This window comes from Grus americana, chromosome 5, assembly GCF_028858705.1.
Source record: "Grus americana isolate bGruAme1 chromosome 5, bGruAme1.mat, whole genome shotgun sequence".
In the NCBI taxonomy this organism is placed as follows: Eukaryota; Metazoa; Chordata; class Aves; order Gruiformes; family Gruidae; genus Grus; species Grus americana.
In genome coordinates, this window is record NC_072856.1 from 21,078,750 (window position 1) to 21,105,836 (window position 27,087).

General features: G+C 38.9%; 1 protein-coding gene across 5 annotated transcripts in view; it reads left to right on the forward strand.

Moving 5' to 3' along the window:
• LRP5 (LDL receptor related protein 5) overlaps positions 1–27,087 on the forward strand; it is a 254,917-nt gene that overhangs the window by 110,254 nt on the left and 117,576 nt on the right. For all 5 annotated transcript variants that reach the window (XM_054826766.1, XM_054826769.1, XM_054826770.1 and 2 more), the window contains 3 exons: positions 14,971–15,168; positions 19,149–19,345; positions 21,343–21,474. In XM_054826766.1, the coding sequence (XP_054682741.1) occupies positions 14,971–15,168; positions 19,149–19,345; positions 21,343–21,474 (527 nt within the window). The remainder of the gene's footprint in view (positions 1–14,970; positions 15,169–19,148; positions 19,346–21,342; positions 21,475–27,087) is intronic.

Genomic DNA, 27,087 nt, shown 5'->3' on the forward strand with positions numbered 1-27,087 from the left:
TCTGCAGGAAAATCTGGTGGCCTCTTTGCAAAAGGATGCTGTGTTAATACAAGGGCTTAGGATAAATCACAAATATAAAGTAGTTTGTGGTTTATCCTGCACTGGGAGATGGACAGTCTCTTGAGAAACCACCTTCTTCAGGAACATAAGAAGTGAAAATTAAAACTAAGCAACAGAGGGCAACTTAGGATTGCCATGCCAGCAACTGCCACGCTAAAGACTGGAACTTTGTCAGGTTGTTTTTGCAGTGGTTCCTGCATAAGGCTTCGCAGGTGAATGTGATGGGTACACTTATGATTAATACATAAAGGATGAACAAGTACTAAATGAAACTGTGTGTACCCAAAGAAACACAACCCTTAATTTTGTTGAAACATCAAATGCTGGAGCTGCCTGTATCCTTCAGATAACTGGTGGAAAGGTACAGACATAATCAGTAAAAAGGAAAGTGGAGTGACTTTGTTGGACCAAAGAACTTTTCCTGAGGGGTCCATGTCCTCTTAATCCTGACTTCATTACGGATGCCTTTAGGTGAGAGAAATTCTTCCCATAGCAGATTGCTGTGTCGAAATATTTTAAATAAATTAGCAGGGATCCTGTGTGTAACCTGACAGCAAGTAATCTATGCAGAATTAATTAATACTTAAGACTAATTTTAGCTCTAGAGTTCAATAGTATAATTTAAAGATGGAATATGATGTTAAATTGAGTATTTTATAATGAGATGGAACAGAGAGAGTGAAATAGCACTTTCCACGAAATACCAATGCCAGGTTGACATCTTGTAAGTGCATGCAATTACTTGCCTTTGGACTATTTTCTTTAAGATAGCTTAAATATTGGTCACGGCAATAAGTTTCATGCCATATTATGTGCTTTTTGACTCTCCTGTTTTGAAAAACTGAAGGTATTAACCGGGGATTTCTGGTAGTATATTGCTCCTATACTACAGGAAATGCAAAATTATTATTTTTAAGGAAAACTGGGTTAGAACAGCTGGGAGAGAAAGTATTGTTGGTACAGGTCAAGGAGAGGTTTTTTAGATTCATCAGTGGTGATGGTGAAGTTGCAGTGCTTCTGCAAATCTAATCCTTTGTGTTTGCAAGGAGAGATGCAGGCATGGTTTATTTTCTGTGACTTGGAAAGGCAGTTCCTTGCAGCAATACTCTGTGCAGACATGCAGCATTTCTTAAACATACACAAAATCCAGTAAGTGTAACAACAGAAGACATCATTTTGATGTAAGTTAGGAATCTTGGTTTTGCCTTTCCATAGGTCTGTGGTAGCTTATTCTTTTCTTCCTGGAGGACTTCTCTATTTCTAAGTATCTTGCATATATTCCTCCAGGGAAGGTGTGCAAATATGAACAGTTACTGTGGAATGGGCTAATATAAGGAACAAGGTTCATTTGCCAAAAATGTAGATGTCTGTATGTGAGCTGGTCACCTTGAGACTTTCTGATATTGATCAACAAAATTACTTGAGCTCTTCTGACTTTTGCTCCTTGTGGTGCCAGTGCTGCTGTCCTGAACATTAGTTCAGTCTACGAGTTTGGTGTTTTGTTTTTTTTTTCCATTAGGAGCAGCAGCTTTATATGAAACACCTCTATTGGTTTTAACTTGTGGCAGACATTTCTAATTGTTAGCCTCTTTGATTTGTAGATTAATCCAATGTAACAAAGCAACATATATAAATGGTCTGTGAAAATGCATTATGAAGATACATATACCAAATACCAATTAATCCCCACTCTAGTCTATTAAAATCAGCCTCCATAGAGCTACTCTTCTGGGTAAAAGTGACAAAATCCAGTATTGCACAAGGGTGCTATTGAATTCAAGACAAGTTTACCCAAATAACTATCTAATATAGTAAACTTAATAAGCCAAAAAATAATACATTTTGTGTATTTGTGGAATAAAAAATTCAAATTTAATTTGCTTTTACAACCACTTCATTTCACATGGTAGTTCTGAAATATTTCATAGGTGGATCTGTGAAGCAGTGATCATTACATTTGATTTAGGCACAGCAGGCTCTGAGTTTGAGCTCCCCTAGAACCAGTTGTTCCTTGTGTACTGGTATTTTCTGGGGAAGGAAAGTGGACGACAGTAGGAAAAAAGAACCATTTAGTACGTTTTCATTTGTCTTTATGTTAATAAGTTTTAGTGATCAGGTGGCTTATGCAGTTATTACAACTGACAGAACAGTAAGAATTTGTGCTAAAATAGAAGAGAACAGATATAGAGCACTTGAGTAAGTTTGTGGGATTTTTTCTGGATCATTAAATCTGATGAAATTTAGACGAGGATTCTTAAAACTGGTTGATGCAGTCTTGAAGTTGCTAGACGTTTGCTTTCAATCCGTTTGCTTTCAATTTCGACAGATGTGATTTTGGCCTTTTAGAAGTTTCTTCTAGAGAAGTATGGGGAAGCTTAGAAAATGCTCTTGTGAGACCCCACCTGGAGTACTGCGTCCAGCTCTGGGGGCCCCAGTACAAGAGAGACATCGAGATGTTGGAGAGAGTCCAGAGGAGGGCCACGAAGCTGATCAGAGAGCTGGAGCACCTCTTCTATGAGGACAGGCTGAGAGAGTTGGGGTTGTTCAGCCTGGAGAAAAGAAGGCTCTGCAGAGATCTAACTGCAGCTTTCCAGTACCTGAAGGGGGCCTACAGGAAAGATGGTGAGGGACTGTTTATCAGGGAGTGTAGTGACAGGACAAGGGGTAATGGGTTTAAGCTGAAGGAGGGTCGATTTAGATTGGATGTTAGAAAGAAATTCTTTACTGTTAGAGTGGCGAGGCACTGGAACAGGTTGCCCAGAGAGGTTGTGGAGGCCCCATCCCTGGAAGTGTTTAAGACCAGGTTGGATGAGGCTTTGGGCAACATGGTCTAGTGGAAGGTGTCCCTGCCCATGGCAGGGGGTTGGAACTAGATGATCTTTGAGATCCTTTCCAACCCAAACCATTCTATGATTCTATGATTCGGTATAGGCCAGTCAACTTCAGTTTCCAGAAGAAAAATGGGACAAATAAGCAGTCTGTAAATGCTTAGCTGATACTAGTAGTACTCAAACATGGGTTTATCAAGAATGTTCTGTGTTAAATCTAATTTCCTTCTGTTGACAAAATAACATGTCCTTGTGCAGATTGGTGACACCTTCTCTTCTCATTTAGCTTTAATAAGACTGTTCTGCAGAGATGGACGGAGGACACCATTTCATGTTGTGGTGTTTGCAGTGGGATGTTATGCCCAGTGGCGTGTTTGCCTAATAAATAGGTTTTATTCCATTTTGACTGTATGACTTCAAGACATAGACTAGTTTGAGAGAATAGAGGAGAACATATTGAATAAACAGTGATCATCTCTCAGAAATGTTATAGGTGTAATGACCAAATCTTAGGGTGTGGGAGATGGACTAGCTGACTTTTAGAGATTCCTTTCGGAGCCTGTTTTTCTGTCATTTCCAGCTGACATTCAAAAGTATGATTTTTTTGAATGTTTTGGCAGGCTTGCTAAATAGTAAGTTGGATGTTTTTGGCGTAATGACATTTTTAAAGAGAGTTTCATCATTTCCACACTCAACCTACCTTACTTCTTTAAAGGCAATGCTTATCTGAAGGTTATAACTTGAAAGAGAGATGCCCTTGTCATCTGCCCCAACAATCATTCAGAGCATTTCTCAAATTTCTTTCTTTTGAGGCAAGCTGTGAGAGACTATTGCGGATCATCTGTGGGTCTCTACTCTTCCCAGAGCTAGTGAAAATCAGTAATTGTACAGGATTTTCAGATGCTTTGAGATAGTATCATAATTAAGAGGCAGTTGCTTAGTTTGTAACATGACATTCTTTCCCACCTTAAAGCTTTCTTGCTGGATCCGCTATATATTCTAGGAATCAAAAGAGGCAGAATATGTGATAAACTAGTTATTCAGCTTACGTGAAATTAAGGGTAAACTATGCAGACAGAGGAGAGTACAAAACATTTTTCTGCAAATTCACTGACATTTTGTTCTGAACATCCAGATCCCAGACCTGGTGTAGGTTATGTGAAGCTGAGTTTATTTAGTGGAAGACATTAAGAGGGCTAAAATGCTTGGCACTGTTTTGGAGAACATTACCATTTCTATACATTTTTGCTAGGTGGACTGCTGATGGGGGATTCAGTAGCGTTGGTGTTTGAGATTGCAGCTTTTGCATAAGTATTTCTGTGTTTTCAGGACAGCAACTTCTAGCAAAACTTAAGTTATTGTATGTAAAGATTTTACTCAAGACCAGCTAAGGAGATAGCTCAAATTCTGTGCAACACAGTGAAAAGAACCTAAATATCATGAACGTTGTGTGAAGAAGCAGGAATGCATTTCAGAAGCAAGTCCTTATCATGTGTCAAGGCAAGCAAACTTCAGTTTCCTGAAAAGAAATTTTCAAAAGAATGTGTGAATGCATAGCCAAAACAAATGAGTTAATTCTCAGTCCTGTAGGGAAGGTCTTAGACCTGAAGAGCCTAGAATGTGTGTTGACAAGGGTGATTAAATCTAGGACCTCTAAATCTAAATCTCAAGGCTTGCTACCTTCAACCTGTAACACAGGGCTCTGATTCTGAGACACTGTAGCATATCCATAATCCTTATATCTCATTTTCACTGCTAAGTGCTAATGAAGTAGTTAGTTCACGTTTTTGAAGTCTACAATGTATTAGAAACATCTACTTTGGTTAATATAAATTTTGAATTTGTTCCTAGTTGTGTGGTGGCTGCTGTGATATTTTCTGGAGCAAGCTTACTGTTCAAGTTTAGGCCGTATTTTCTATGGTTTGGCTTATTCAACAGACAGTTTCTGCCCCCCTCTGTTTGCTGGAACACAAAGAGCTCAATCAGACATCTGTGAAATGGTTATTTTAAAGAAAAATAAAAATTGATTGCCTCCAAAAAACCCATGCTGTCTTGTGGGTTTTTTTGTGTGTGTGTAACAGCAGTCTTCACTGGGGTTGTTGCATTGGCCATACCTGAGCTGGCATGCTAGCTCTGGTGGGGTTTGTCGAAATGATGTTCCTGGAGGAGGAGAGCAAGGACCTTTGAATTGATTTGACTGGCTGAAGGAAAGCTCCAAACCTCTTTCTACATTTCTGCCCTTATTTTAGTTCTTAACATGTCTTTCATGACATGGTGTGGGTCTGTTGGGCAGTGACAGCACCAGCAGACTAGCGCAGAAGCCAACTTCATTTGTGGAGCAGTCTTCCCCTTTTGGAATAGCAGAGGCTTTGGGGAAAGGAAATAAGATGCACATTAGAAAACAGCAATAAAAAAATATTGAGTGTGAAGGATAAAGCTCTTGGTCATCAGTTTTGGCATTCTGCTGAATGGCCATTAGTTTAGAGGTTAAACCAAGTCTAATCAGGTTCTGAACAGCATCAGGGAAGTATGTGCCATAGCCCAGCTTCAGGTTGCTTATGGCAAATTAGCCAAAATCTGCAAGCAATGACTGTCATTGACCTAAAGTATATTTGGCACTGAAGGAAGGAAAGGATTGGATGACTAAATATGACAGCTATGATATTAAAAAATGGATTTAGAAGGGACAGCTATCAGATTAGAAAGCTCTCAGTTCAGTCTAAAATTAAAAGCTTCCGACATGCCTAGTTGTTAATCCAGCGTTTCCCCAGTGTCACAGCAAAACCACGAACCAGACCTATAGCTGTACTTACATAGCTCACAACTGTGTTTATAGCAGCACTTAAAACTGCAGGGGTGTTTCTTTCTGATTCACCAGGACCTTGTACTTAAAGTTAAGCATGTTGGCTTTCTGTGTTGAAATCATTGGATCTGTATGCTGAAGCCTGATGTATGAGCTGCAGTAGACTGAGGCTTTGAATATTTTGACTTAAATGCCTGTGAATGGTGAAATGTTTTTAACAGTATATCATCTTACCTCCTTTGGAACAGCTGAGAGGAGGGGGAATACTGAATAGAAACTTGTGACTGTTGCAAATACTGGAGAAGAAAAACATCAAGCATAGTATGTGTAAAGATTATGCTTTTTAGCAACTCCTACTTTCACTCATGGCTACTCAGTTAAAATGCAGAAGGTGCCCCAGTTTTGAGTGAAACATGTTTGTAGCTGCCTTGAAAGTTAGAGATTAGTTTATATCCTGTGTGTCTCTAGTAATTAATTTCAAGTACAAAATTATTTTGAAGCTTTTGGTTAATTATTTGAAACACTGTAATGAGGATGAATATATGAGTAGCATAGTTGTTTTCTTAGAATGTAAGAAAAGTACTCAACCGTAAAATTGGTTACAAGTCATATCCAGTATCTTGGTATGGCTGTAATTTCTGGGAGTTGGAAAGCTTTTGATATCTTGTGTGGCCAAATAGCTGCAAATAGTCTCATGCATGAGAAACTTGAAGATCTTGTGGGAAGTGTTATTTACTGTAATTTTCAGATGGATGCCCTTGATGGTGACAGCCTTTCCATAAATGTTTAATTGGCTTCTTTGCTTGTTTCTCCCTTTTCCTGCTTATAGACATGTCCAAAGAGCATAAATTGTTTGAAGACCATTTGCTTCATTTGAGAGCAGAGCTACCTGTTCAGAGATGGCACAAAAAAGTGGTTTACTTCTCCCCCACTCCCAGCTGGAATTGTATGGGGAAGAGGTAGAAATGTGTAGACATCCTTAATAACCCCATTGAATTCACTCCTCTTTTAGAACTTTTTTTTTTTTGCTACAAGTTCTGTGATTCCTCATATCATGAGTCCTGGAGACTGAGGCTTCTTTGCCCTGTACATGTTTAGTCTTCTTAAGTGGCTGGGGAATCATGGTATTCTTATCTTTTTAATTTCTATACCATTTCTTAAGGGAACAGAAGGAACAACAGGATGGCTTTGGTTGTTTCAGTGCCAGTGTGTGTTGCATTAGTTTCTCAGGTGAAGTCAGGAATCTAGCTTTGGTCTTCAAGCTTTGGCTCTGAGACCAAAGAGATGCTGGAGGCTGGGATCCTCTTTGATTAGAGGACTTGATGGGTGCAGTTTATAGCTGCACAGAGGCAGTGCGGAAATCATGACATATATGACGTGTTGGTCTGGCTGGACTGGCACTATTCTGTTTGTCATGAATGGGTGGCTTTGGTTTAACCCAAAACACATTTCCAATTTTTCATGTAAAATTAAGCGATAGTATAAGCCGAATAAGAATTATTCCACATAACCTGTTGAATGGGTACTTGAACAGGGTTTTGTTTGTTAAATAGTCTTCAAAATTATAAGTGTGCAAATGCACATACTTAGATTGCATGTCTTGACAAATTGTTGGCTGTTGTTTGAGTGTACTGTTTTCCCAAACATTGAGTTAAACTGCATCAGCACACTGAAATAGATAAAATGCATTGGCCTGAGCTAAATGTTTAAGGGCAGTTGTGAGATCTGTGGGTAAGAGAGCAACGAGCACCTTACTTGCACAATTACTGTTCAATACGTTTGCTGGACCCCTGTCCTACGTTAAGTCAGTACAATGTGTAGACATAATTTCTTGGACTGTCCTGACACGCTTCAATCCAATGTTCCTTATGGACTGAGGAAGAAATCTAGGCTTAACTTTAGGTAGAGGTAGTTAAGTCAGAAGCCATGACTGGGTCTACCTGTAAACAGCAGAAGATGGGAGGGATCTCACAAGCTAATGGAGAGAGAGTTCAACAGTTCATTCTGCACCTTTTGAGAAGAGGATGCCCCTGACTTTTGAGTTGCTGCAGTGTGTCTTAAAATGGGTTGAATATAGTGAAATTTTGACTATTTTTCCCTTTCCTAAAATAAATCATATTTTTTGAAAGAAGAAGAGGACCTGGGGTCAATGAACTGAATATGAGCCAGCAATATGCCCTTGCTGCAAAGAAAGCCAACAGCATCTTGGGCTTCATTAGAAGGAGTGCTGCCAGCACAGAGGGAGGTGAGTCTTCCCCCCTACTCAGTGCTGATGAGGCCACCCCTGGAGTACTGTGTCTAGTTCTGAGTTCCTCAGCGCAAGAGAGATGTGGGCATGCTGGTATGAGCCTAACAAAGGGCCACAAAGATGATTAAGGGATTGGAGCATCCACCATAGAAGGCAAGGCTGATTGAGTTGAGGTTGTTTACCCTGGAAAAGAGAAGGCTCATGGGGATCTTAGTAATGTGTATAAATAGGAGATGTGAAGGAGTAAAGATGATGGAGCCAGACTTTACTCAGTGGTATCCAGTGAAAGGACTGGAGGCAATAGGCACAAACTGAAATAGAGGAAGTTCACTTAAATAAAAAAAAAACCAAACCACTTCTCTACTGAGAGAGTGATGAATCACTGCAACAGATTGCCCAGAGAGATTGTGGAGTCTCCAACCTTAGATATATTCAGAACCTGTTTGGACAAGGTCCTGGGTAACCTGCTGTGGTTGATTCTGCTTTGGGTTGCAGAAGACAATCTCCAGAGGTCCCCTCCAACCTCAGGAATTCAATGATTCTACGAAAAAGCAACCTTTCTGGTGCAGGACTCATGACCTCATAAGGTCCTTTCCATACCTTGTTTTCTGCAACCCTAGAGTGGTGGTATAATGCTGAATTGGTTGTGAAGTGCTTTCAATATGAAATAATTTCTTTATATATAATATTTCTTTATCTTTCCTCAGAAATGTCTGGGAAGAAAAAGTTATATTGCATTATCTCTTGTACCTTAGCTAGTGACTGTGAGGAGCAGTTATGAGGGATCATTTTATCTTCTTATAATTGATTTTCTGTTTTCTGTAGAGTTTTTGCATACAAATGTGCTGGACATTCTTTTAGGGGGAAAGTGCATAACACACAAAGCATGTGCAACTCCTTTCCCCCCCCCAGGAAATCCTACCAATGCAGTTTCTTTTTCTAAACATTATCAGAGGTATTTGCAGTAATATTGCATTCCAAGTTGAAAAGTCTCTTCCTAACCCTCCTGAGTAGTGTGGCAAATATCTCCTTACTGCTGCCCTCCTTCTGTAGCTTAATGTGTTTGGAAATCTTCTCAAGGATTCTTCAGCTTCACAGTGTCATGTAACCTGACTTTTTAACAGGCTGTTGAAGCTGTATTGAATGTGTGCTTTTTTACCTTCGAGAAATCACTAGGATGTCTTACTCCTCACAAGGGTGAGCAGGGAAAGATGTGCTCTTTCCTTGCAAGCACTTCATTGCAATAATACTTCAGCATCCATCAGTTGAAAGGCAATTATCTTTTTCCTCTTTGTACTCAGTTGCCAAATAGTATATATTTAAAAGAATAAGCCTTTCAGAATAAAAGACGTTGTAGGAAAACTAGTGGAGAAGTGTGGTTCTCGGGGGTTTTGTTTGCTTTGCTTTAAATACTTATCTTTGAATACGGTATGATTAGTTGTGATGGTTACCTACTGTGGCATATTTTGGGGTTTGATGTAATGTTTGTCAAGAGCTTCCAGGTCTCAGAGTTTAGTGCTTGAAAAAAATAAAGAGGTGACTTGAGTAAGTAATTTGCAACTTAATGCTATGCAAGGTAGCCATTCTTTTCTCTTATGTAAACAATTGTTGCCATTTCATTTTGCAGTTGTGTTTGTACTTTTAAAGGTGGTATGGAGGAAGTAATTTTTAAATGTGCAGGAATCTAAACTTCATATCAATATCCTGTAAACTCCTGTTTTGTGCCCTGGGCTTGTATAAGTTCGAGAACATTGTTGAAATTGGAGAAGTTTGGGCTGATTTACATCATCTGTACAACTGGCCCCTTTTGTATAAGCAGGTTATGTAAGGCTTGGCAACTGTACTGCATTTTGGGAGGTGGAAAAAGAATTTGGGCAATGTTGGCTGCTTTTTATTATGTCCGTGATACCTTCCAGCTCAGATGACTGATCGGCTGGTCTTTGAGGGCATGACCATGATTTCTAGTCTTTGCAAAAATGATGACAAGAGAGATGAAGCGCCAGGAAACAAGAAATGACCTGCAGCTTTGAAACTGAGGGGAAGTATGGTCTTCATCCTGTTTTTGCTCCTGCACCTGGAATTTTAAAATAAGTTAAGCACGCAAAAGAAAAAAAAAAGGAAAAAAAGGGAAAAAAAAAAAAAGAAAAAAAGAGACCACTGGGGCGCAGTTTAGTAACTTTAAAACCTGTTTATTTTTGCAAGCTGGCTTTCAGACCCATTCTTCTGATAGTACTGAAGCACCATTTAAGCCCTGATGTGGCAATTAAGTATGTGCCAAACCTCAGTGACTTGTTTACTGAAGTTGAACTGCATTTATTTAATTGTCCTCTGACTAGAAAGCTTGGTAGTGAAGCTTGCAGCTACTGTGCTTGCTAATAGAGCAGTAACTGAATTTTATGAACTCCATTGAGTAGAGTACTTCTGGATGGTGGACTGGATGAACTGTTAGTGGTTGTGTGTTCAGAAAGAATCTTACATCTATGTCTTCTTCCTGATGAAGCTTTGGCTTTTGCTCTGCTTTGTTCCTGCTGGTTTCTTTGGTGTAGCAAAATGCAATTCAGTTTAGGGACAGAATTGGTGCAATTCTTGTGAAATTATTTTTAGATGTTAATCTCTTCTCCCCCGCTGCCCCCCTTCCTATTTTCCCTTGAAAGCCTGGAGTTAAACGTTAAAACCCAGTAAGGGAGAAGACACTTAAGCATCTCCGAGGAACTGAATAAAGTAACCCAAGAGTTTGTCCTGGGTCTGATTGGTTTTTGCTGTTTGGTGCTTCTCTAGTGCTGATTTTTTTTGTGGGGTTTGGTTTGGTTTGTTTGTTTAAGACTATTGATTTGTGATATCTACTCAGCAGTGACTTTTGCTCACAATGGCTTTTTTTTTTTTTAATAGCTCTTTAGGAATTGATGTTTTCATTTTCTTTTATAGTCTCAGTGCTGTTACGTTTTTATTGACCTGTTGCAATCCAGGTGGAATACAAAACTCCTGGGATGTCAAATCTCAGTCCTAAGAACATGGTCAATCTAAAATGTACTAAGATACCAAATACTGGTTTTGATAGTTTTAGCTCCTTACAGTTATTATGGTATGCCCTGGCCCAGAGACATTTAAAACTGTGTAATTTACATTTAAAACCACCACCTCCAACAACAGAATAAACCAAACAAAAAACTACCCAAATAGGTGCATTATTATTCAGTATATATCTTTTCAACAGGCTTCCAAAGCAGGGAGCGTTTAATAGCTCAGGTAGTACTGGGCTGAGATTCTTTGCATATTCTACTGAATTTTCCTGAAACCTTATCTGGGCTGAATATCCAATTTTTTAATAGTGAAATGAAAATGATAGGGATTGTTAATGTATTGGACACCAGCAAATAAGGTTATATTTGAAAAGCAAAAAAATCAGTCCTGAACCATTAGCTGTCTCAGAAACATTGATGATGTCTAGACTGTTTCAAAGTGCTTGGTTTTTGTTGAGGTCAATGAGAAATGTGGACTACTAAGCATGTTTAAAGAAAAAGACCTTTTATTTTTTCTTCTGCAGAAATAATGTGTCAGTTACCACTGCAGGCTCCTGAGTTAGGCAATCTTAACAGCTTTAAACTCTATTAATTAAGGTTAATTTAAATCAGATTGATTTAAATCAGTTCCTCCCATATAAACTTTTACAGTGTGCAGGCTGATTTTTTTTTCTCTGAGAAGCCACTTTGAGCTTTTTGCTACATCCTCCCCCTGCCCATAAAGCCCCAACCAAAAATAACTGCTGTTTGTGTAAGAATTGATCCTGTGTCCTGGGGGCATTTGGAAGATGCAAAGTGTAAGACATAATGGCTATTACTGGACATTACTACAATACTTAATTTCTCCACTGTTTTTCCTGTATGGCTCTTTCTCTATGAACCTGGCTAATGCAAGCAGATTTCAGTAGTGTTGACAGAAGACTCATTTTCTTAAACAGATAACTAATCACATCAAGGAAGCTTCCCCCTTTCCCTCAAATTTTTATCTTGTGGTGTTATTGTTCCAGTTAAGTTTGCGGTGCTGCTTTAGCTAAGCTTGTGTCATTCTTTCCGTAATAACCATGGATTTTTTTTTTCTCTAGGATTTATAACTTGCCCAGGAAGTTTCTGTCTTCAGCTGAATCTCACTGTATGGTGTCTCAGCCAGGATGTTGTTTGTACTTAATTTGGTTTGAACTAGCTTTGTTACTCAAAATAGAGGAGGGTAAAAAAAAAGGAAAGCTTGACACTTTGTGCACTCTTGAAAATCCCACACAGGCGTGGATTTAAAACATGACATTTTATGGCCTGTTACAGTCTGATGTCCAATGCTTTGTTGTGCCTTCTGTTGACCAAAAAATGTCAGAACAGCCTAGATGTTACGCTGGGAGAAGAGGGATGAAAAGGACTGTCCTAGCTAATTGTAGAGTCCAAGGCTTAATTTGTGACTTATCTATGGGCAGTTGGAAATTAATGCCTCTTTCTCTGGGGAAGTTTCATAGGTGGCTTCAGCTGTGTGGCTGCTGCCTTTATTTGTTCCTTCTGTTTAAGCACCACTGCTGTGGGACCATTGGTTAGACTGATCATTTGCTAATGTAACTGAAAGTTTTTTGTTTCTTTTCCTCATAGGGTGCTAATGTCAGTACCAGGGTAGGAACCAGGGAAGGAACCCCTCCATTTGGCAGCAGCATGGGTTTAAGTAGACCAGAGACTCCCACTGCTGCTGCAGGAACAGCTGATCTCTTCTTATAATGTATATCCAAACTCCCAGTTCAGCATCTTGATGTGTTAAGAGATCCCCAAACCAGAGCTGATTTCCTATAATTCATGGCAATTCAGCACCTGCTGCCTGCTGAAAGGGTGGAAACCTGTTGGAAAAGGGGAGGAGGTTAAATGGAGAAAAGAATTGCTTTTGCCATTCCATTGCTAGGTATGCTTTCCTATGAGGGATCATGAGGGTGCTTTGTAGCGTGAGGGGAATGAAACCATTACTTCCGTAGGTGCTTGATTACTGCAGAGTCTTTAAAGTTCACCAGGAAGATCAGCTTTATGATACTTACAGGATTGCAGAGACATCCTACAATCAGGATGAGGTGGTGGCAGGGCAATAATAATAGTGTTCTATATGTTGTGTTAAAAAAGTCCAGCTGGGAGAGAAGTTCTTTGAAAGACCACTACTTGCATTCAGATTGTTTTCTACCTGTTGTCTAAGTGCATCTTCATCCTGCTAGCCTTCCTTCGCGGTACAGTTACTTTGCTAATACGGTGTAGTTTTAGAACTTTGAATGACACAGGCATTGATGAGGATTGAGCTTGGTACCTGTTAACCAGCTAAAACATAGGGATGTCATTTTCCTGTGGCAAATTAATGCGTGAAGTTGAAAGTACTACTTTTGTCTAGCAGTCTCTGTGTGGCCAATGATAAACACACATCACCTATGAAATTAGGCAACAGTTTTTTTGAGGAGGACAGCCTCTTGAGCTGGAGGTTGTTTAATATCATAGAAAAGCCATGAGGGCCCTTTGTCTTACAGACTTTTTTCCCCCTTCATTTGAATGCGTTGAGCTTCAGGGTAGGCTGCAATTTTAATGGGAGGCTTGAGGAGAGGAATTTTGCTCGAGGGTAATTTTGGGGATATTTTTTCATCCTTTTTATTTTAACCTGCTTTTAAGGTTTAGTTGGGCATAGCTAGTTTTGTCTCCTTTGTTTTTACTTTTAAGTAACTGTCATGGGATTTCTGATTTTGGTCTAAGCTTTTTAGTCTGCATTTATACATTTCAATACGTGAATCAGTGTGGAACTGACCTAGCCATATGATACAGGCCAAAGTCGCCTTTAATAGCCAGGTTTTTCTTAATTCAACAGTGCATCTTTTGTCCATCTTCATTCCTGTAGAGGTGGCTCAGGGTGTCCTTTGAATACTTCAAGCTAGTGCAGGTGAGCTGGATCAGAGCACTGAATTGACCTGACCAAAAATGAGTATTTGGCTGGATCAGTTTCACAGTCTGATTCACCAGCTGATTGCGTAGACAGTTTCTTTTATGTCTGCTTTTCTCTGGCTTCCGTTGTTTGTCAATAGCTGCTTCCCCCCACAGTTTGAGCTGCCACAAATTACAGACTGACTTGTTAAGGAAAACCAAAATGAATGGCAATTTACATTCATTGGGAAAGCAGTATCATTTCTCTGACTGGCCTGAGGTAGCTGTGCAAGGGATCGGCTGTGTTGTATTTGCACCCCTGGCATGCTGAATTTGTAACCTGGATATAGTACACGGGGTAATATTTACCAGCTGGGAACTGACTGTCCTATTCTGATCAGACAATTTTTCTCCTAACTGTACAGTCTCAACTTTTCATGCAGACGTTGTGTGACTTGCCACATTTTGATCTGGCCCTTTCCAATTGATAAGTGCTGTTAATATCTCTATTCAGGCTACTTAAATTGCCTGTAGGTGGAGTGACAGGGAAATTGGGACATGGACAGGAAGGGGAAAAAAAGCACCCAAAAATTTAATCTAATGTCATTTTAAGTCTGCACGGATTCATCATGTGTTTATCGACAGAAACAAATTTGAGGGCATTTGATTTTATACTTTTCTGTGTACAGACTTGCAAAAGGAAGTTCAGCTGTGGTCATTGCCTGCTTGAATAGGTAATTAGTTGCTTCAGAATGTGATTTAGGATATTAACTTGTAATTATTGGCCATGCAAGGATGACAGTTGTGTATACTTATGACAATCAGGTGCTGCCGAACACTGAAAGAGAATGATAATACATTATGCAGAGGCAATGCTTGTGAGAGATGCTGTCATAAAGGACTCTTTTTGTACTCTCTCGAACTGTGATTTGATTTACATTAGTAAGTATGTTAATAAGTATGTTAAAGTTTTGGGGATATACATTTCTGTATATATACCACACTATATATGTACACTTACAGCCTTGCAAAGAGCTGCTAGCCCTTCTGTTCCTAAAGCTAACTAGCATGTATCGTGACTTAATTTGTGTGCAATTCTGCTTTCTTTTTCAGATACATGTATTGGACTGACTGGGGTGAAACACCCAGAATAGAACGGGCAGGAATGGACAGCAGCACACGAAAAATAATTGTTGATTCAGATATTTATTGGCCAAACGGACTCACAATAGATCTTGATGAGCAGAAACTTTACTGGGCTGATGCAAAACTGAGTTTCATTCATAGGGCAAATCTGGATGGTTCCTTTAGGTAAGTTTCCTTTAGGCAATAATGTGGTGTAAGTTATTTCTCACTCCCTGCATTCATTTTGAACTGAGGTATTTCTTTTCAGTAATCTAGAATAATGCCAATACCTTATTTTTCTTTTTAAATACGATTGTTAATAGCCTTGCAAAAAGTAAAATAGCCTTGTATCCGATAAAACTGGTTTTAAAAGTAAGAATATTTCTATCAGTATTTCACTATAGACTGTTTATAGCTGCCTTGTACAGAAGGATTTTTCATTTTTAGGCTTATAGTTGTCTTGAAAATAGTTGGAGATGCTTATCCTTGGCTCTAGGCAATCTAACATTTAACTAGTCACTGGGGTTTTACAGTATTGTTACTGTATTTTTTTTTCAACAGGAAATATACGTTGACACACACTTGTCCTTGGCCCCATCCAAAGATGTGCTTTGTGGCATGACTATAAATTAACCAAATTCAGCTTACTTCAGACTGCAAGTGTGCAGGAAGCAGATTTTCCTGAAGCTTGGTAGAAAGCACAGTATGGAAGTTTTGGTTGGTGGCTCCCGCCCAAGTGTGCTGTCTTCAGATAGTGTAAAATGACATTTTAATTTTCATTATTTCATTTTTAATGTCTGTGATATGAAATGATTTTGCTTTGATAAAAAGTTGGAGTTTTATTTTATGCATATCTGTGTAATAAAAAAATATGCCTCCCCCTAAAAAAACACTGCATTTTCCATGGTGTTTTTCAATTTTTTCACTGAGGTGCATTCTGTGCCTGATTTTCACACTCATAAAAGAGGAATAGCAATATTGACATCCTTTATGAAACGCTCTTAAGTTCCTTTGAGAGCACTATGTAAGAGCTAGATAATGGTGGCATTGTAGTAAGTGACAAGTAGTGACTGATAGTCAGAAGTATAAGACAAGGGAAAACGCCTTTACAGAAGGGAGTGGTAGCTCAAAGACTGGCTGCAGGTTCATAGACAGAAAGAAAATGCTCTTTCAAAATTCAAAATCTAGGAGAAATTTTCATACAGTACAACATGAATATATTTCTTTGATTTGGGCGCGAGTGGCAGAGGGCAAGGTTTCCAGGCTGATTCTGCAATTATCATGCACATACGAATTATATAAACTTTACTTGTATGTATGTGTAAAAAATTAAAGTTGTAATTTGTAAGTAAAATTTATTTTGCTTATTTTAAGTTGGAGACAGGCCACCTGAAAGGGAGCAAGCATTTGAATACACAAATTATAGCAATGTGTCCAAATTACTTTGTAATAATTAGTGCGTGTCTACCACCTCCAAAGCAGTTTTCTATTGAACCATAAATGAAACAGTATTTTAGGAAAAGTTAATGTATTTTGCTTTAAAAAAAAAATTAGCTCACTGGTCTACAGTTCTTACATATTTTACTCAATTGCTGGAAGGTGTAAATGCACACTTGATGTCAGGATATTCCTATGCAGGATGCATTCTGGAAATTCATTGTGTCTAACTGTATGTGGACTTTTAGGCGTTGTCCAAAATAATAGCTTGATGTCATTTAGTTGTGTATATTGTTACCACATGGTAAAACTTCCTTCTTCAAATGTTATGCATATTAATAAAGTGTCACGAATATTGATCTTAATTTTAACTCTTTTAAAATTAAATTTTTATTTATTCTTTTTTCCCTTCCACTGATCAATGTTGCAACAGAAGTCTGTGAAGTTCGGACTCTTAGGTTCTGGTTTCAAACTAGACTTCACTGCAAACTAGATGATAACTTCAGAGGTTGCTTCTGTTCCTTAAACAAAGAGCAAAATAAGTTTTACCCAGAGTTGTCAATAAAGAAATATTATGGTGTTTCAAATGGTTCTATGCCTCCCATCCCAGAATCACTTCAGAATTCAAATAATAAGGAAATTTGCATTCTGGATGGTGGATTAATGTTACTGGAGTAATCTGCCTATTACTTACATCTTAGCAAGCTTCAATTTGCAAGCGCATAGCTGGAACTGTTTCAAGGGATGTAATTACAGGAGAAGAGGAGACTTGATATCTAAGAATGGTACAAATAGGGGCAATTTATAGTGGAAACCAGCTGCTATGATACTAGAATACAGCCACTGCCCTTACTAGTAAAGAAGCAACAGCAAAGGTGAGAGTGGAAAGAGAAAGTGAAATCAGTATTTCTATTTATTCTGTTGTGTTTTCTGGTGAGAGAAGTAGTGATAATTTGAAGGACAGAAATTTTAGAGCAGTTTCAATTTTATGTCTAGAATAGAAAGAAGAAGAATAATTTTGTTTTCTTTTTTCCACATTGCCTGCTTTGTACATTGCCATGGTTTAGCCCTAGCCGGCACCTAAGCACCATGTGACTGGTCACTCACTCCCCCTGCCCGCCGGTGGGATGGGGAGGAGAATCAGAAGAAAAAGATAAAACTCATGGGTTGGGATAAGGACAGTTTACTGGGACAGCAAAGGAACAGGAAAATAACAACAATACTAATAAAAGAATACACAAAGTGGGTGATACACAATGCAATTTGCTCACCGCCTCAAAACTTGATGCCCAGCCTGTCCCAGAGCAGCAGCTCCTCCCCAGCCAGCCCCCTTTATATACTGAGCATGACATCATATGGTATGCAATACCCCTTTGGCTAGTTTGGGTCACCCATCTTGGCTGTGTCCCCTCCCAGCTTCTTATGAAAATTAACTCTATCCTGGCCGAAAACTAGGATATACATGTATTTGCAAATACTTTTTTACATGTGTCAGTGTGTTTTAAATTTGTACATGTCTGAATACATATGAAGAATTTTGGGGGTACTTTTTATATTCCCCCCAGCCCTGGAAAATGCAAATGTTACTTGTGCTACTCAGAATGAAACAGAATCCTTTCCCTGCCAAATGTTAGCTGGTTTTTGTTTTTTTTCTTTAATCTCTTCAATGGAAACAATTTAAATGCAGATTTGAATATAGGTGTAAGAAAAATATGTTCCTTGCTTTTCTTCAGGATGATGCTGAGACTTCAGCTTTCTCAAAGTTGTATGATGAAAAAGTTTGAATATTGGTTTGCTGTGTCAGAACACTGGTTTGGAAAGTGTGTGTATGGTATGCGTTTGTGTTTATGCATACACAAAATCCATTAATTTTGTGAAAACTGAGCTCATATTGTTTTGACTGAGGAATTGTCGACTATGTTTTCACTGACTTAGTAAATGTCTTCAAAACTACTGAATCTAAATTATACAAATTTATTGCAATACATATACATTTTTGAATCCTATGAGTTTAGAAAACATGTTGGAAATGTCATGTGTTTTGTGGCTTTCAGTTCAGCTAATAACCAATGTGAAAATATATTCAGCCCCAGAAGAGATGTGGCTGAATGAAAAACATCTGAAATGTTTCTAATTTATATTAATTATAAATATTTACTTTTAGAAAAAATATAACTGACCCTTGCTCTACATTTAGAAAGATAATGTGAAAAACGTTTGTTTCTGCTGCTGACCAAGTTAATAGGGGTAATTTAAAGAGACCCTCAGGGTCGTTTCTTCCTTTCCTGCTACAAGAAAGGACTGAGTACAAGTGAAGTCCTGGGCAAAGATGTCATACATTGCATAGGGAGACAAAAAAAGTTATGCTTTAATTGGAGGAGCACTCTTTGGACCTGTGTTTCTTCTAAAAGACAATTGTGTTTGGCTATTTGCACAGCCCTGTTAAGTAACTTTGGTGTGGCCTTTCAGAGGTCAGTGTAGAGCTGAATTAGATTCCATGTCTCTATGAAATCCAGTATATTTGTGTCCTTATTGCTATGAAGAGGCAAAGTCTTGTTTTACATTTTTCAGTCTGATTATCATGTTTATCATTAGGTGAATCTCTTGGTGCAGTGAATTTGTTAAATGAAGATGATTCCTATATGAATTTTTACAAAGCCAGATTTTTTTACTGTGTGGTAACAAGTGGAAGCAATGCATTTTTAATCCTTGCTCTTTCTTTCATCTAGGCAAAAAGTTGTTGAAGGTAGTCTTACTCATCCCTTTGCACTGACGTTGTCTGGGGATACTTTGTATTGGACGGACTGGCAAACGCGCTCCATTCATGCCTGTAACAAAAGGACAGGAGAGAAAAGGAGAGAAATATTGTCTGCCCTATATTCGCCGATGGACATCCAGGTCTTAAGTCCAGACCGGCAGCCATACTGTATGTTTTACTTTTCCCTGAAACTTTTTGCACGACTGTTACTTATCTACCAAGAAAAATGTTAATCATAAAAATGGTTAGTGTGAAGTTGTAAGGTTTTGAACACTTGTCAGAGGATTGGTTGCTAAAGGTATCCTGTACCTTTCCTTGAAAATTCCAGCCTGAATTGGTATGAGCTCACTAATCATCCCAGTTGGGAACAAAATCCAAAATCCAGTGCAGTACTTCAGTGACATCTTTTGATTTGGAATATCTGAATGAGAATGATCAAGACTCACCTGGCATCTTTTTAACACCATTATTTTGAAGACAACTGAAAAAAATGCTTATAATTACCTTTTTTTTTAACAAGTACAATTACCACGAAATATGTAATGTTCATGTTGTACTTATAAGTGCACATTTTGCAGTCCAGACTTGATCATGTTTATCTTCAATATGTAACAAATAGTTTATGAATGTTTCAGTATAGAAGGGATTTAATTCTGAGCTTTTATGTGAAACATATATGTGCCTCTATTTTTTCTTTATGTATGATGCTACTTCAAAGGAAGGCAGGTGTAGAGAATTGAGAACTGAGTGAGGCTGTGTATATTTTGTATATGCATGCAATTCCATGTGACGGTTGGTCTAGGGGTTTTTTTTAGGATTGCGAGAATGGGACTTAAAAGCAATGGTGTGGAAATATATATAATTGAGTAGCTATTGGAAGAATCATCCCTTTCCTAAGGGTCATACTCTTGCCATTTGGATTGGCTTCTTTATTTATGCCAACTGTAAAGTCTGCTTCTCTAAAGATAATGTTTGTTATTCCAGTAAAGTTTATCGCATGTCAGTAAACAGGGTTGAAAGTAAGCAGAAGGAGTTTGGAGATCATCTTGATGATGGAACATGTGCAGTTTTTCATTGAGGATGTTGGGTATGCACAGCACCCTGGTGTATCTCACAGCTCCAGATAAGAGTTTGTCTATGCTGAATTCTTGTCATTGCTTTTAGCTCAGGGAATGTCCCAGCCTTGGGTCATAGCATTTCTGGGTCAGTCACAAAGAAAATATGTTGCATAGGGAAACAGCATATGCTGAAAATAGCTCACATGCCATTGACTTCATTAAGATCAGGGTTGGATTCCTTCTTCTCCCTTTTTTTCCTCTTTGTGACTGTCAGTGGAAGTAACACAAGCCAAACTAGCTGGAAATGTTGTGTTTTTATATAAAAGCAATTCAGATCCATATTCAAACTATGATTTTGGAGGGATCTTGCACAACTTGCAATATTTTATTTTTTTTTAATAGCTGGCAATATTCTCCATAATTATATATGGTTACAGTTTCATCTCTTGCTGCCATTTTTTCCCCATTTAAATGAGATAGGTGTGTGCAGTTGTTGTGTGTCCATCCCCATCCTGTGTCCATCCCCTGTCCCCCCCACCCCCAGTTATTATTTTTTAATGTTTTCAAAATTGCTGACGTTATATGTTGCTCCTCTGGATTTCCTGGTGATTCAGGGATATGTCTTGCTGTGAAAACTTTGCATTAGGAAAAAAATTTCCAACATGCAATACTACTGTAATGTGGGAATTGTACAAATTGTTATGTTTTTTCTTCTTTCATAGAACTGGCCACCCAGCCCCCGATCACCACCCTCCAAGCTCTGTTTTTCATTTTCATGATGCTTAGCAGACCCAGGATCCACAAAGTAACTGATGTCCAAAGCTCTTAATGTGTTCAACTTCAGAAACACTGAAAGAACTGTATAGTGAGAATGTACTGAGCTGTCAGCTCTTTCAAAATCAGCTTTTGCATGCATCTCAATTTAGGTGCCCCTAGAAATAAGATGCTGTGGAGGGGGGAAATCAAACACTTTATTTTGTGGTTCCTCTGTCTTTTAGCACTAACACTTGTTCCAGTCATTTGGGATCTATAATTTCTTCCTTGTGGAGAAAAGAGGGCTTTAGGGGTTCTAGAAAAATGAAAATAAATCTGTTTGGTTTCTTGAAGTTCACACTCCATGTGAAGAAAACAATGGTGGTTGCTCCCATCTGTGTCTGCTGTCTCCAAGAGACCCCTTCTACAGCTGTGCCTGTCCCACTGGTGTGCAGCTAGAAGACGATGGCAGGACATGCAAATCAGGTAGGACCTTTTCTTTTCTACAGTGACAGTGTTGACTTGGTTTGGGTTTGACACTTAAAAGTTGAGTCTTGAAGAAGTGAATTGAGAGGAACTGCGTGACACACTGAAATGACACTCTTGTCCTGATGAAGAAGGCAGAAATTTTGCACCCAAACCTCCTGCCAGGCCACCAAAGACAACTATTTTTATGAACTAAAGTAATTCTTTGCATCAGAAATGAGAGAATTTTAACAGTATTTTGTGTATTTCGACTTCATTTTGTGTTGCCAGTTCTCTGTTGGAATGAAGTTTTATGTGGAGCCCATTGCAGAATAATTTTATTAGAAGTAAGCTATCGTAGGACATCTTTCCATTTGGACAATGAACCGTGGACAGACTTCTGCTCACTCCCATTCATTGTCCAGTGGCGGCTGAGTTGTTGCCTTCTAGTTGCATCTCAAAGTTAGCAATGTATGCTTGGACATGTTCTGCACACAAATGTGCCAAAAATATGTTCAAGGACACGTCCATGTACCCATGTACTACTTTAGAGATAACTCAGTGAGTTGGCCCTGCTTCAGTTAGTTTTATAATGAGATAATATGTACAGAAAAATTCAAAATTAAGATTTAAACTAAAAATATCCTTCCTTGAGGGAAGGATTTATAAGAAAATTATACTGGAAATTTTTCTTCCTGGGTCTAGTTTGTGTTTTTTGGACATTAATTTTAAAAAGTGAGGCAAGGCTTTGTGTGAAGAGGCTTATAAAGTTTGTTGCTTGAGATAACTGAGCTAGAGAAGAATAATGTTCTAGGTGGCTGTTCCATGTCACTGAGAAATAGGAGAGGCTTGTATATTACCAGTAGAATGTTGTTTAGAGAATAATAGCTTGAAAAGTATAACTAGATGCATATTTCCTATCCATAAGTTGAATGAGTCTAGTGATATACTTTAAAAGCTTGGTTTTATTATTGATCAGAAAGCCTCTTTTAAAGATACATCTTTAAAAAGCAGGCAGTTAACACTGATATGGTGGTAGGACCCTAGGAGGCAAGATTTTGGAGAATGTTCTGCCAACAGACTAAAGGACACTCTGGAGCCTGTCTCCGATGCATTTTCAATGAGTCTAGTCAAAGAGTATAGTCATTTTCTGATGTGGCTTGATTCCTCTGAGTACTAAAGCAAGTATAATAGATTCTTTTCATTTGTGAACTTGAAGCAGAATTTGAACACTGAACCTCCAGGGTTTAAGGGCCAGCTTTATTAGCTCATCCTGCTGCAACTGAAAGGCTTATAAGGTAGTTCTTGCAGCTGCTGAAAGATGTTTCTCTTGCCTCCTTCCAGCTTTGGAAAGTTTCCCTTTCACAGCTTTTAAAAAAACATTGCTGAATGAGCAGGACAACCTTTTCAGACGTTCATATTGACCTCATGTTTCTGGCAGTGGGAATGAAGGTCAGACTGCTTTTGGCATTTTGGCGGATAGCACAAGCAGGAGTGACTGCTTATACTGTGCTTTCACCTTGCCATTGTCAGGCCAGACAATCTGTCAAAGGAGGGCAAAAAGGTGGGATGGGAAAAGGAAATCTGGTTTTGCATAAGAATATGGTATTTTGGTTCAGTTTTATGGATTATTTCTTTCCCAAGCTCCACATCTTTTGTTGTCCTGTCTGCCTTATGCCAACATCAATGTGCTTCTCTTTCCCTCTTATTAATAAACTCCGTGGTTGCAAGGAACTGACTTTTTGTTCTCTGCATGAGTCCTTTGTAGTAAAGTTATATCAGGAGGTAGAGATGCAACAGTGTTGACCACCTCTCCATTTTGTTCCCTATTGGCTTTGGCAAAAGTGCGAAAAGTACAAAGTCACTTGGGCATATTGGCTTCTTTGACATTAGAGTTTTAAGTGAATTATGCAAATGCTACTGAGGATTTGTCTACAGGATGAAAAAGCATTCTGTTCTCAAAATCTCTGTCTGCATGGGGAGTTTACTGGTGCAGATATAACTATATCATGTTACTGTGTATCTCTGTCAGAAATTATTCTTATGCAGAAAAGCCTTGAGGCTCTTAGGCAATTTCAGCTCTCCTGGTTTTTGAAGAATATATATATTGGTAATGTTCAGGTATGAGAGCTCTGCAGCTCTTTACAAAGAGTGTTGAATAGTAATGGGCCTAGGTAATTAAGAAAACATGAATTCAAGGACAGGCTGTGTCTCTATTTGCTTTGCTGTGGGTTATGTCTGTATGCATTGAAACTCCAAAATTCTGGATTTTTAGACTTTTTTCTAAACATATAACTGTCAATATGCTGAAGACATAAGTACTGTGTCTGTGCTAAAAGAATAGCTCATTATTCTGTTGTTTTGGCTTTCGGTGTTGATTGATTCTTTCTTTCTCTGATTCTAAACAGTTACTCTGAATACATTAAAAAAAATTAGCTCTATAGTAGATATCCATCACTAATAATGGATAGTAAATATATGGATACATTGTACCTGGCATCAAGTGTAAGTTCCTCTCTGGGAATGTGTACTTGTTTTGTGCAGGTGTCTGTTTTGTGTTGCTTCCCTCCAGATGTGTGATATTAAGTCTCTTTTCCTCTGTTGGCTATGAAAATGCTCCGGACTTGTTTGAAGTTCCCATATCAACAAGCACAGGGGTCGTAAGTTGAGAAAGTAAATCAGCTGCACCTGACCATGTATTCTTAGCAAAGTGAGCATTCAAGCTATGCTCTTTGGAATTAAGCTAGTTGTGTTGGACCACTACTGTCTTGGTGGATGTGTCCAAGTACACGATTTTAGATAGGTATCTGAACCCAATTTTGCCTGTGTAGAAGATAAATGAAGTCACAGTTTATAATGCCCATCAGAGCCTGATGGCTGTAGTCTGAAGTGCCTGTGGAGGGTGGCCTAGTCAGTAGTAATACTTAGTACCTCATAACTTCCAGGGATAACTGACCTCTAAAATTTTGTGTTTCAAAATGGTGCTTCAGGTCTTGGACCAGATGGCTTCTTGATTTGTGGGTGGGGTTTTTTGTTTGTTTTCTTAATTTGCCTTTTTTTTTTGTTTGTTTGAAAGTCTTCTCTAAGCCTGTTTGAGCAATGGCATGAATGTTTGTGGAAGGAACAAAGGTTTGGTTGCAGTCATTAAAAAGGGATGTGTAGTTCTGCCTAATTAGCTCATTATTCATGCAGTCATAAAATTGTAAGTCTGCTTTAGTTAATCTTCAGTTTGTTGCTTTAGATGCTTTCTGATGCAAATAATCAAAGTCTTAAGACCAAAGTAAAACTTATGTGTATTCTGTGCATATTTTCAGGGAAGCAAAGTTTGGTTTGATCAGCAGCAGAGAAGCAAATGGGCCAGTTTAGAAAGCAGAGCAGAAGTGTGGAAATTTCAAAAGCTTGGGGACCTTCTTTCAGTCATTTTGATGACTTAGGGCTCTCCTGAGGCTTTCCTTCCTTCCCTCCCTCCCTCCCTTCCTTCCTTCCTTCCTTCCTTCCTTCCTTCCTTCCTTCCTTCCTTCCTTCCTTCCTTCCTTCCTTCCTTCCTTCCTTCCTTCCCTCCCTCCCTCCCTCCCTCCCTCCCTCCCTCCCATATATCTTCTTTACGAACAGAATTATTTTGATTCATGAGTCTTTTGTTTGTGAGGGCTCCTTTCAGGAAGCTGTTCCTTCTCCTTCTGTCCTGAGGTTCCCTCCCTAGGATTTAACGAGTTCTGTTGTTGGGCTAGTAGAGTTAGAAGTGTTCTGAGTATGAATAGCTCATGTCCTGTCTCCTGCAGCAAACTATCTGAACCATTTCATACCTTGCAGGGCAGAGTCTTCAGGTGATAGCTGTATGTCATCTCCTTTGAACAGCTTCACCTTCCTCATGCTTCTCATTCTTGCTTTCCTTAGTGCACAGTGAATGACATGGATTTATCTGTTTCTGACTACAGCTATACTTTTGGTATAATTCGCACCACTTAATGTGAATATTTCCAGGCAAAATGAAGCCAGGGTCTTTCCATCGTGTTCTGCTTTCATGGAGCAGGTTTACTTTGCTCTGCTAGGCGTAGGTGCAGTCTCAAAATGTTGGATAACTACCCCTGCTTTTTCCTTCCCTTTTTGACTTGACCATGTGGTTTAGTTTAATCACATTCAAGCAAGTCTATAGATTTGTTGTATATCTTGTCAGCTGATTGTGATTAAACCCTAATCCCAGTGTCTTGTGCAACAGCTATCTGTATGCATCCTTCCAAGATTGAGCCGGTTTCTGTAAACATCATTCAGTAGCCTGTTTCTCTTCTGATTCTGGAAAATATATAATTTCTTTCTGCTGTATTCAGTGTTGCTGGCATACAGCTATTGCTGCAGGCCTTCTAAAAGAATGTCAAAAGCCTCATCTTTTTTCTTAGAAGTGAATATATTTCCCTGTAAGTTGTCAGAATTAGTCCAGATTAGTTCCAGAAGCTGCATACCTCAAGGTTTTAAAAAAATAAAATTCCAGTTTTATTTTTGTTTCTCATTAAATGTGTAAGGATTTGCTGCAGTGTATAGATAAAATATTTCAGTAGAAGTGGCAGAATTTTACTCGTTATGTGACTTTATTGCAGCAGTTTCACTTGGCCGGGGTGTCTGGTTTTCAGCTGGGATAGAGTTAATTTTCGCAAGAAGGTGGGAGGTAACACAGACAGGACAGCTGACCCAAAGGGCTATTCCATACCATATGACGTCATGCTCTGTATATAGCTGGAAGCTTGGCCAGGAAGTAGTATTCGGGGACTAGCTGAGCATCGGCTCTGGGTGGTGAGAAATTGTGCTGTTCATCACTTGTTCTGTGTATTATCATCATCATCATCATCATCCTTTTCTGTCCTATTAAATTGTCTTTATCTCAACCCATGAGTTTTATTTTTTTTTCTTAATCTTTGATTCTCTCCTCTGTCCCACTGGGAAGGGGATATGAGTGAATGGTTGTGTGGCTGTTTTAGCTGCCAGCCGGGTTAAACCATGACACTAGTGCTGAGCAGTGCTTGCACAGTGTCAAGGGTTCTCTGTTTCTCACCCTGCCATGCCAGTGAGTAGGCTGGGGGTGCACAAGAAATCAGGAGGGAACACAGCTGGGACAGCTAACCCCAACTGGCCAAAGGGATATTCCATACCATACAGCATCGCACTTAGCAATAAAAGCTGGGGTAAAGGAGGAAGACGGGGTGTTTGGAGTTAGGGCATTTGACTTCCCAAGTAACCATTATGCATGATGGAGCCCTGCTTTCCTGGAATCAGCTGAACACCTGCCTGCCGATGGAAGTAGTGAATAAATTCCACATGTTGCTTTGCTTGTGCATACAGCTTTTGCTTTACCTATTGAACTTTTTTTATCTCAACCCATGAGTTTTCTCACTTTTACCCTTCCCATTCTCTCCCCCATGCCACTGCAGGGAGTGGGCGGGCAGCTGGGTGGAGCTGAGCTCCCCACCGGGGTTAACCCATGACAATTGTCCAAACAATAGCTCAGTTTTCTTTATCTTCTCTGGAGTTTGGAGGGGAAGCTATTAATTTCTATAAAGTCTTCCTATTAATTTTGCATGATGTATTTTACTCTCTAATATGAGGGAAGTTCCCTGACGATATTTTATCTGCTCATTTTGTGCT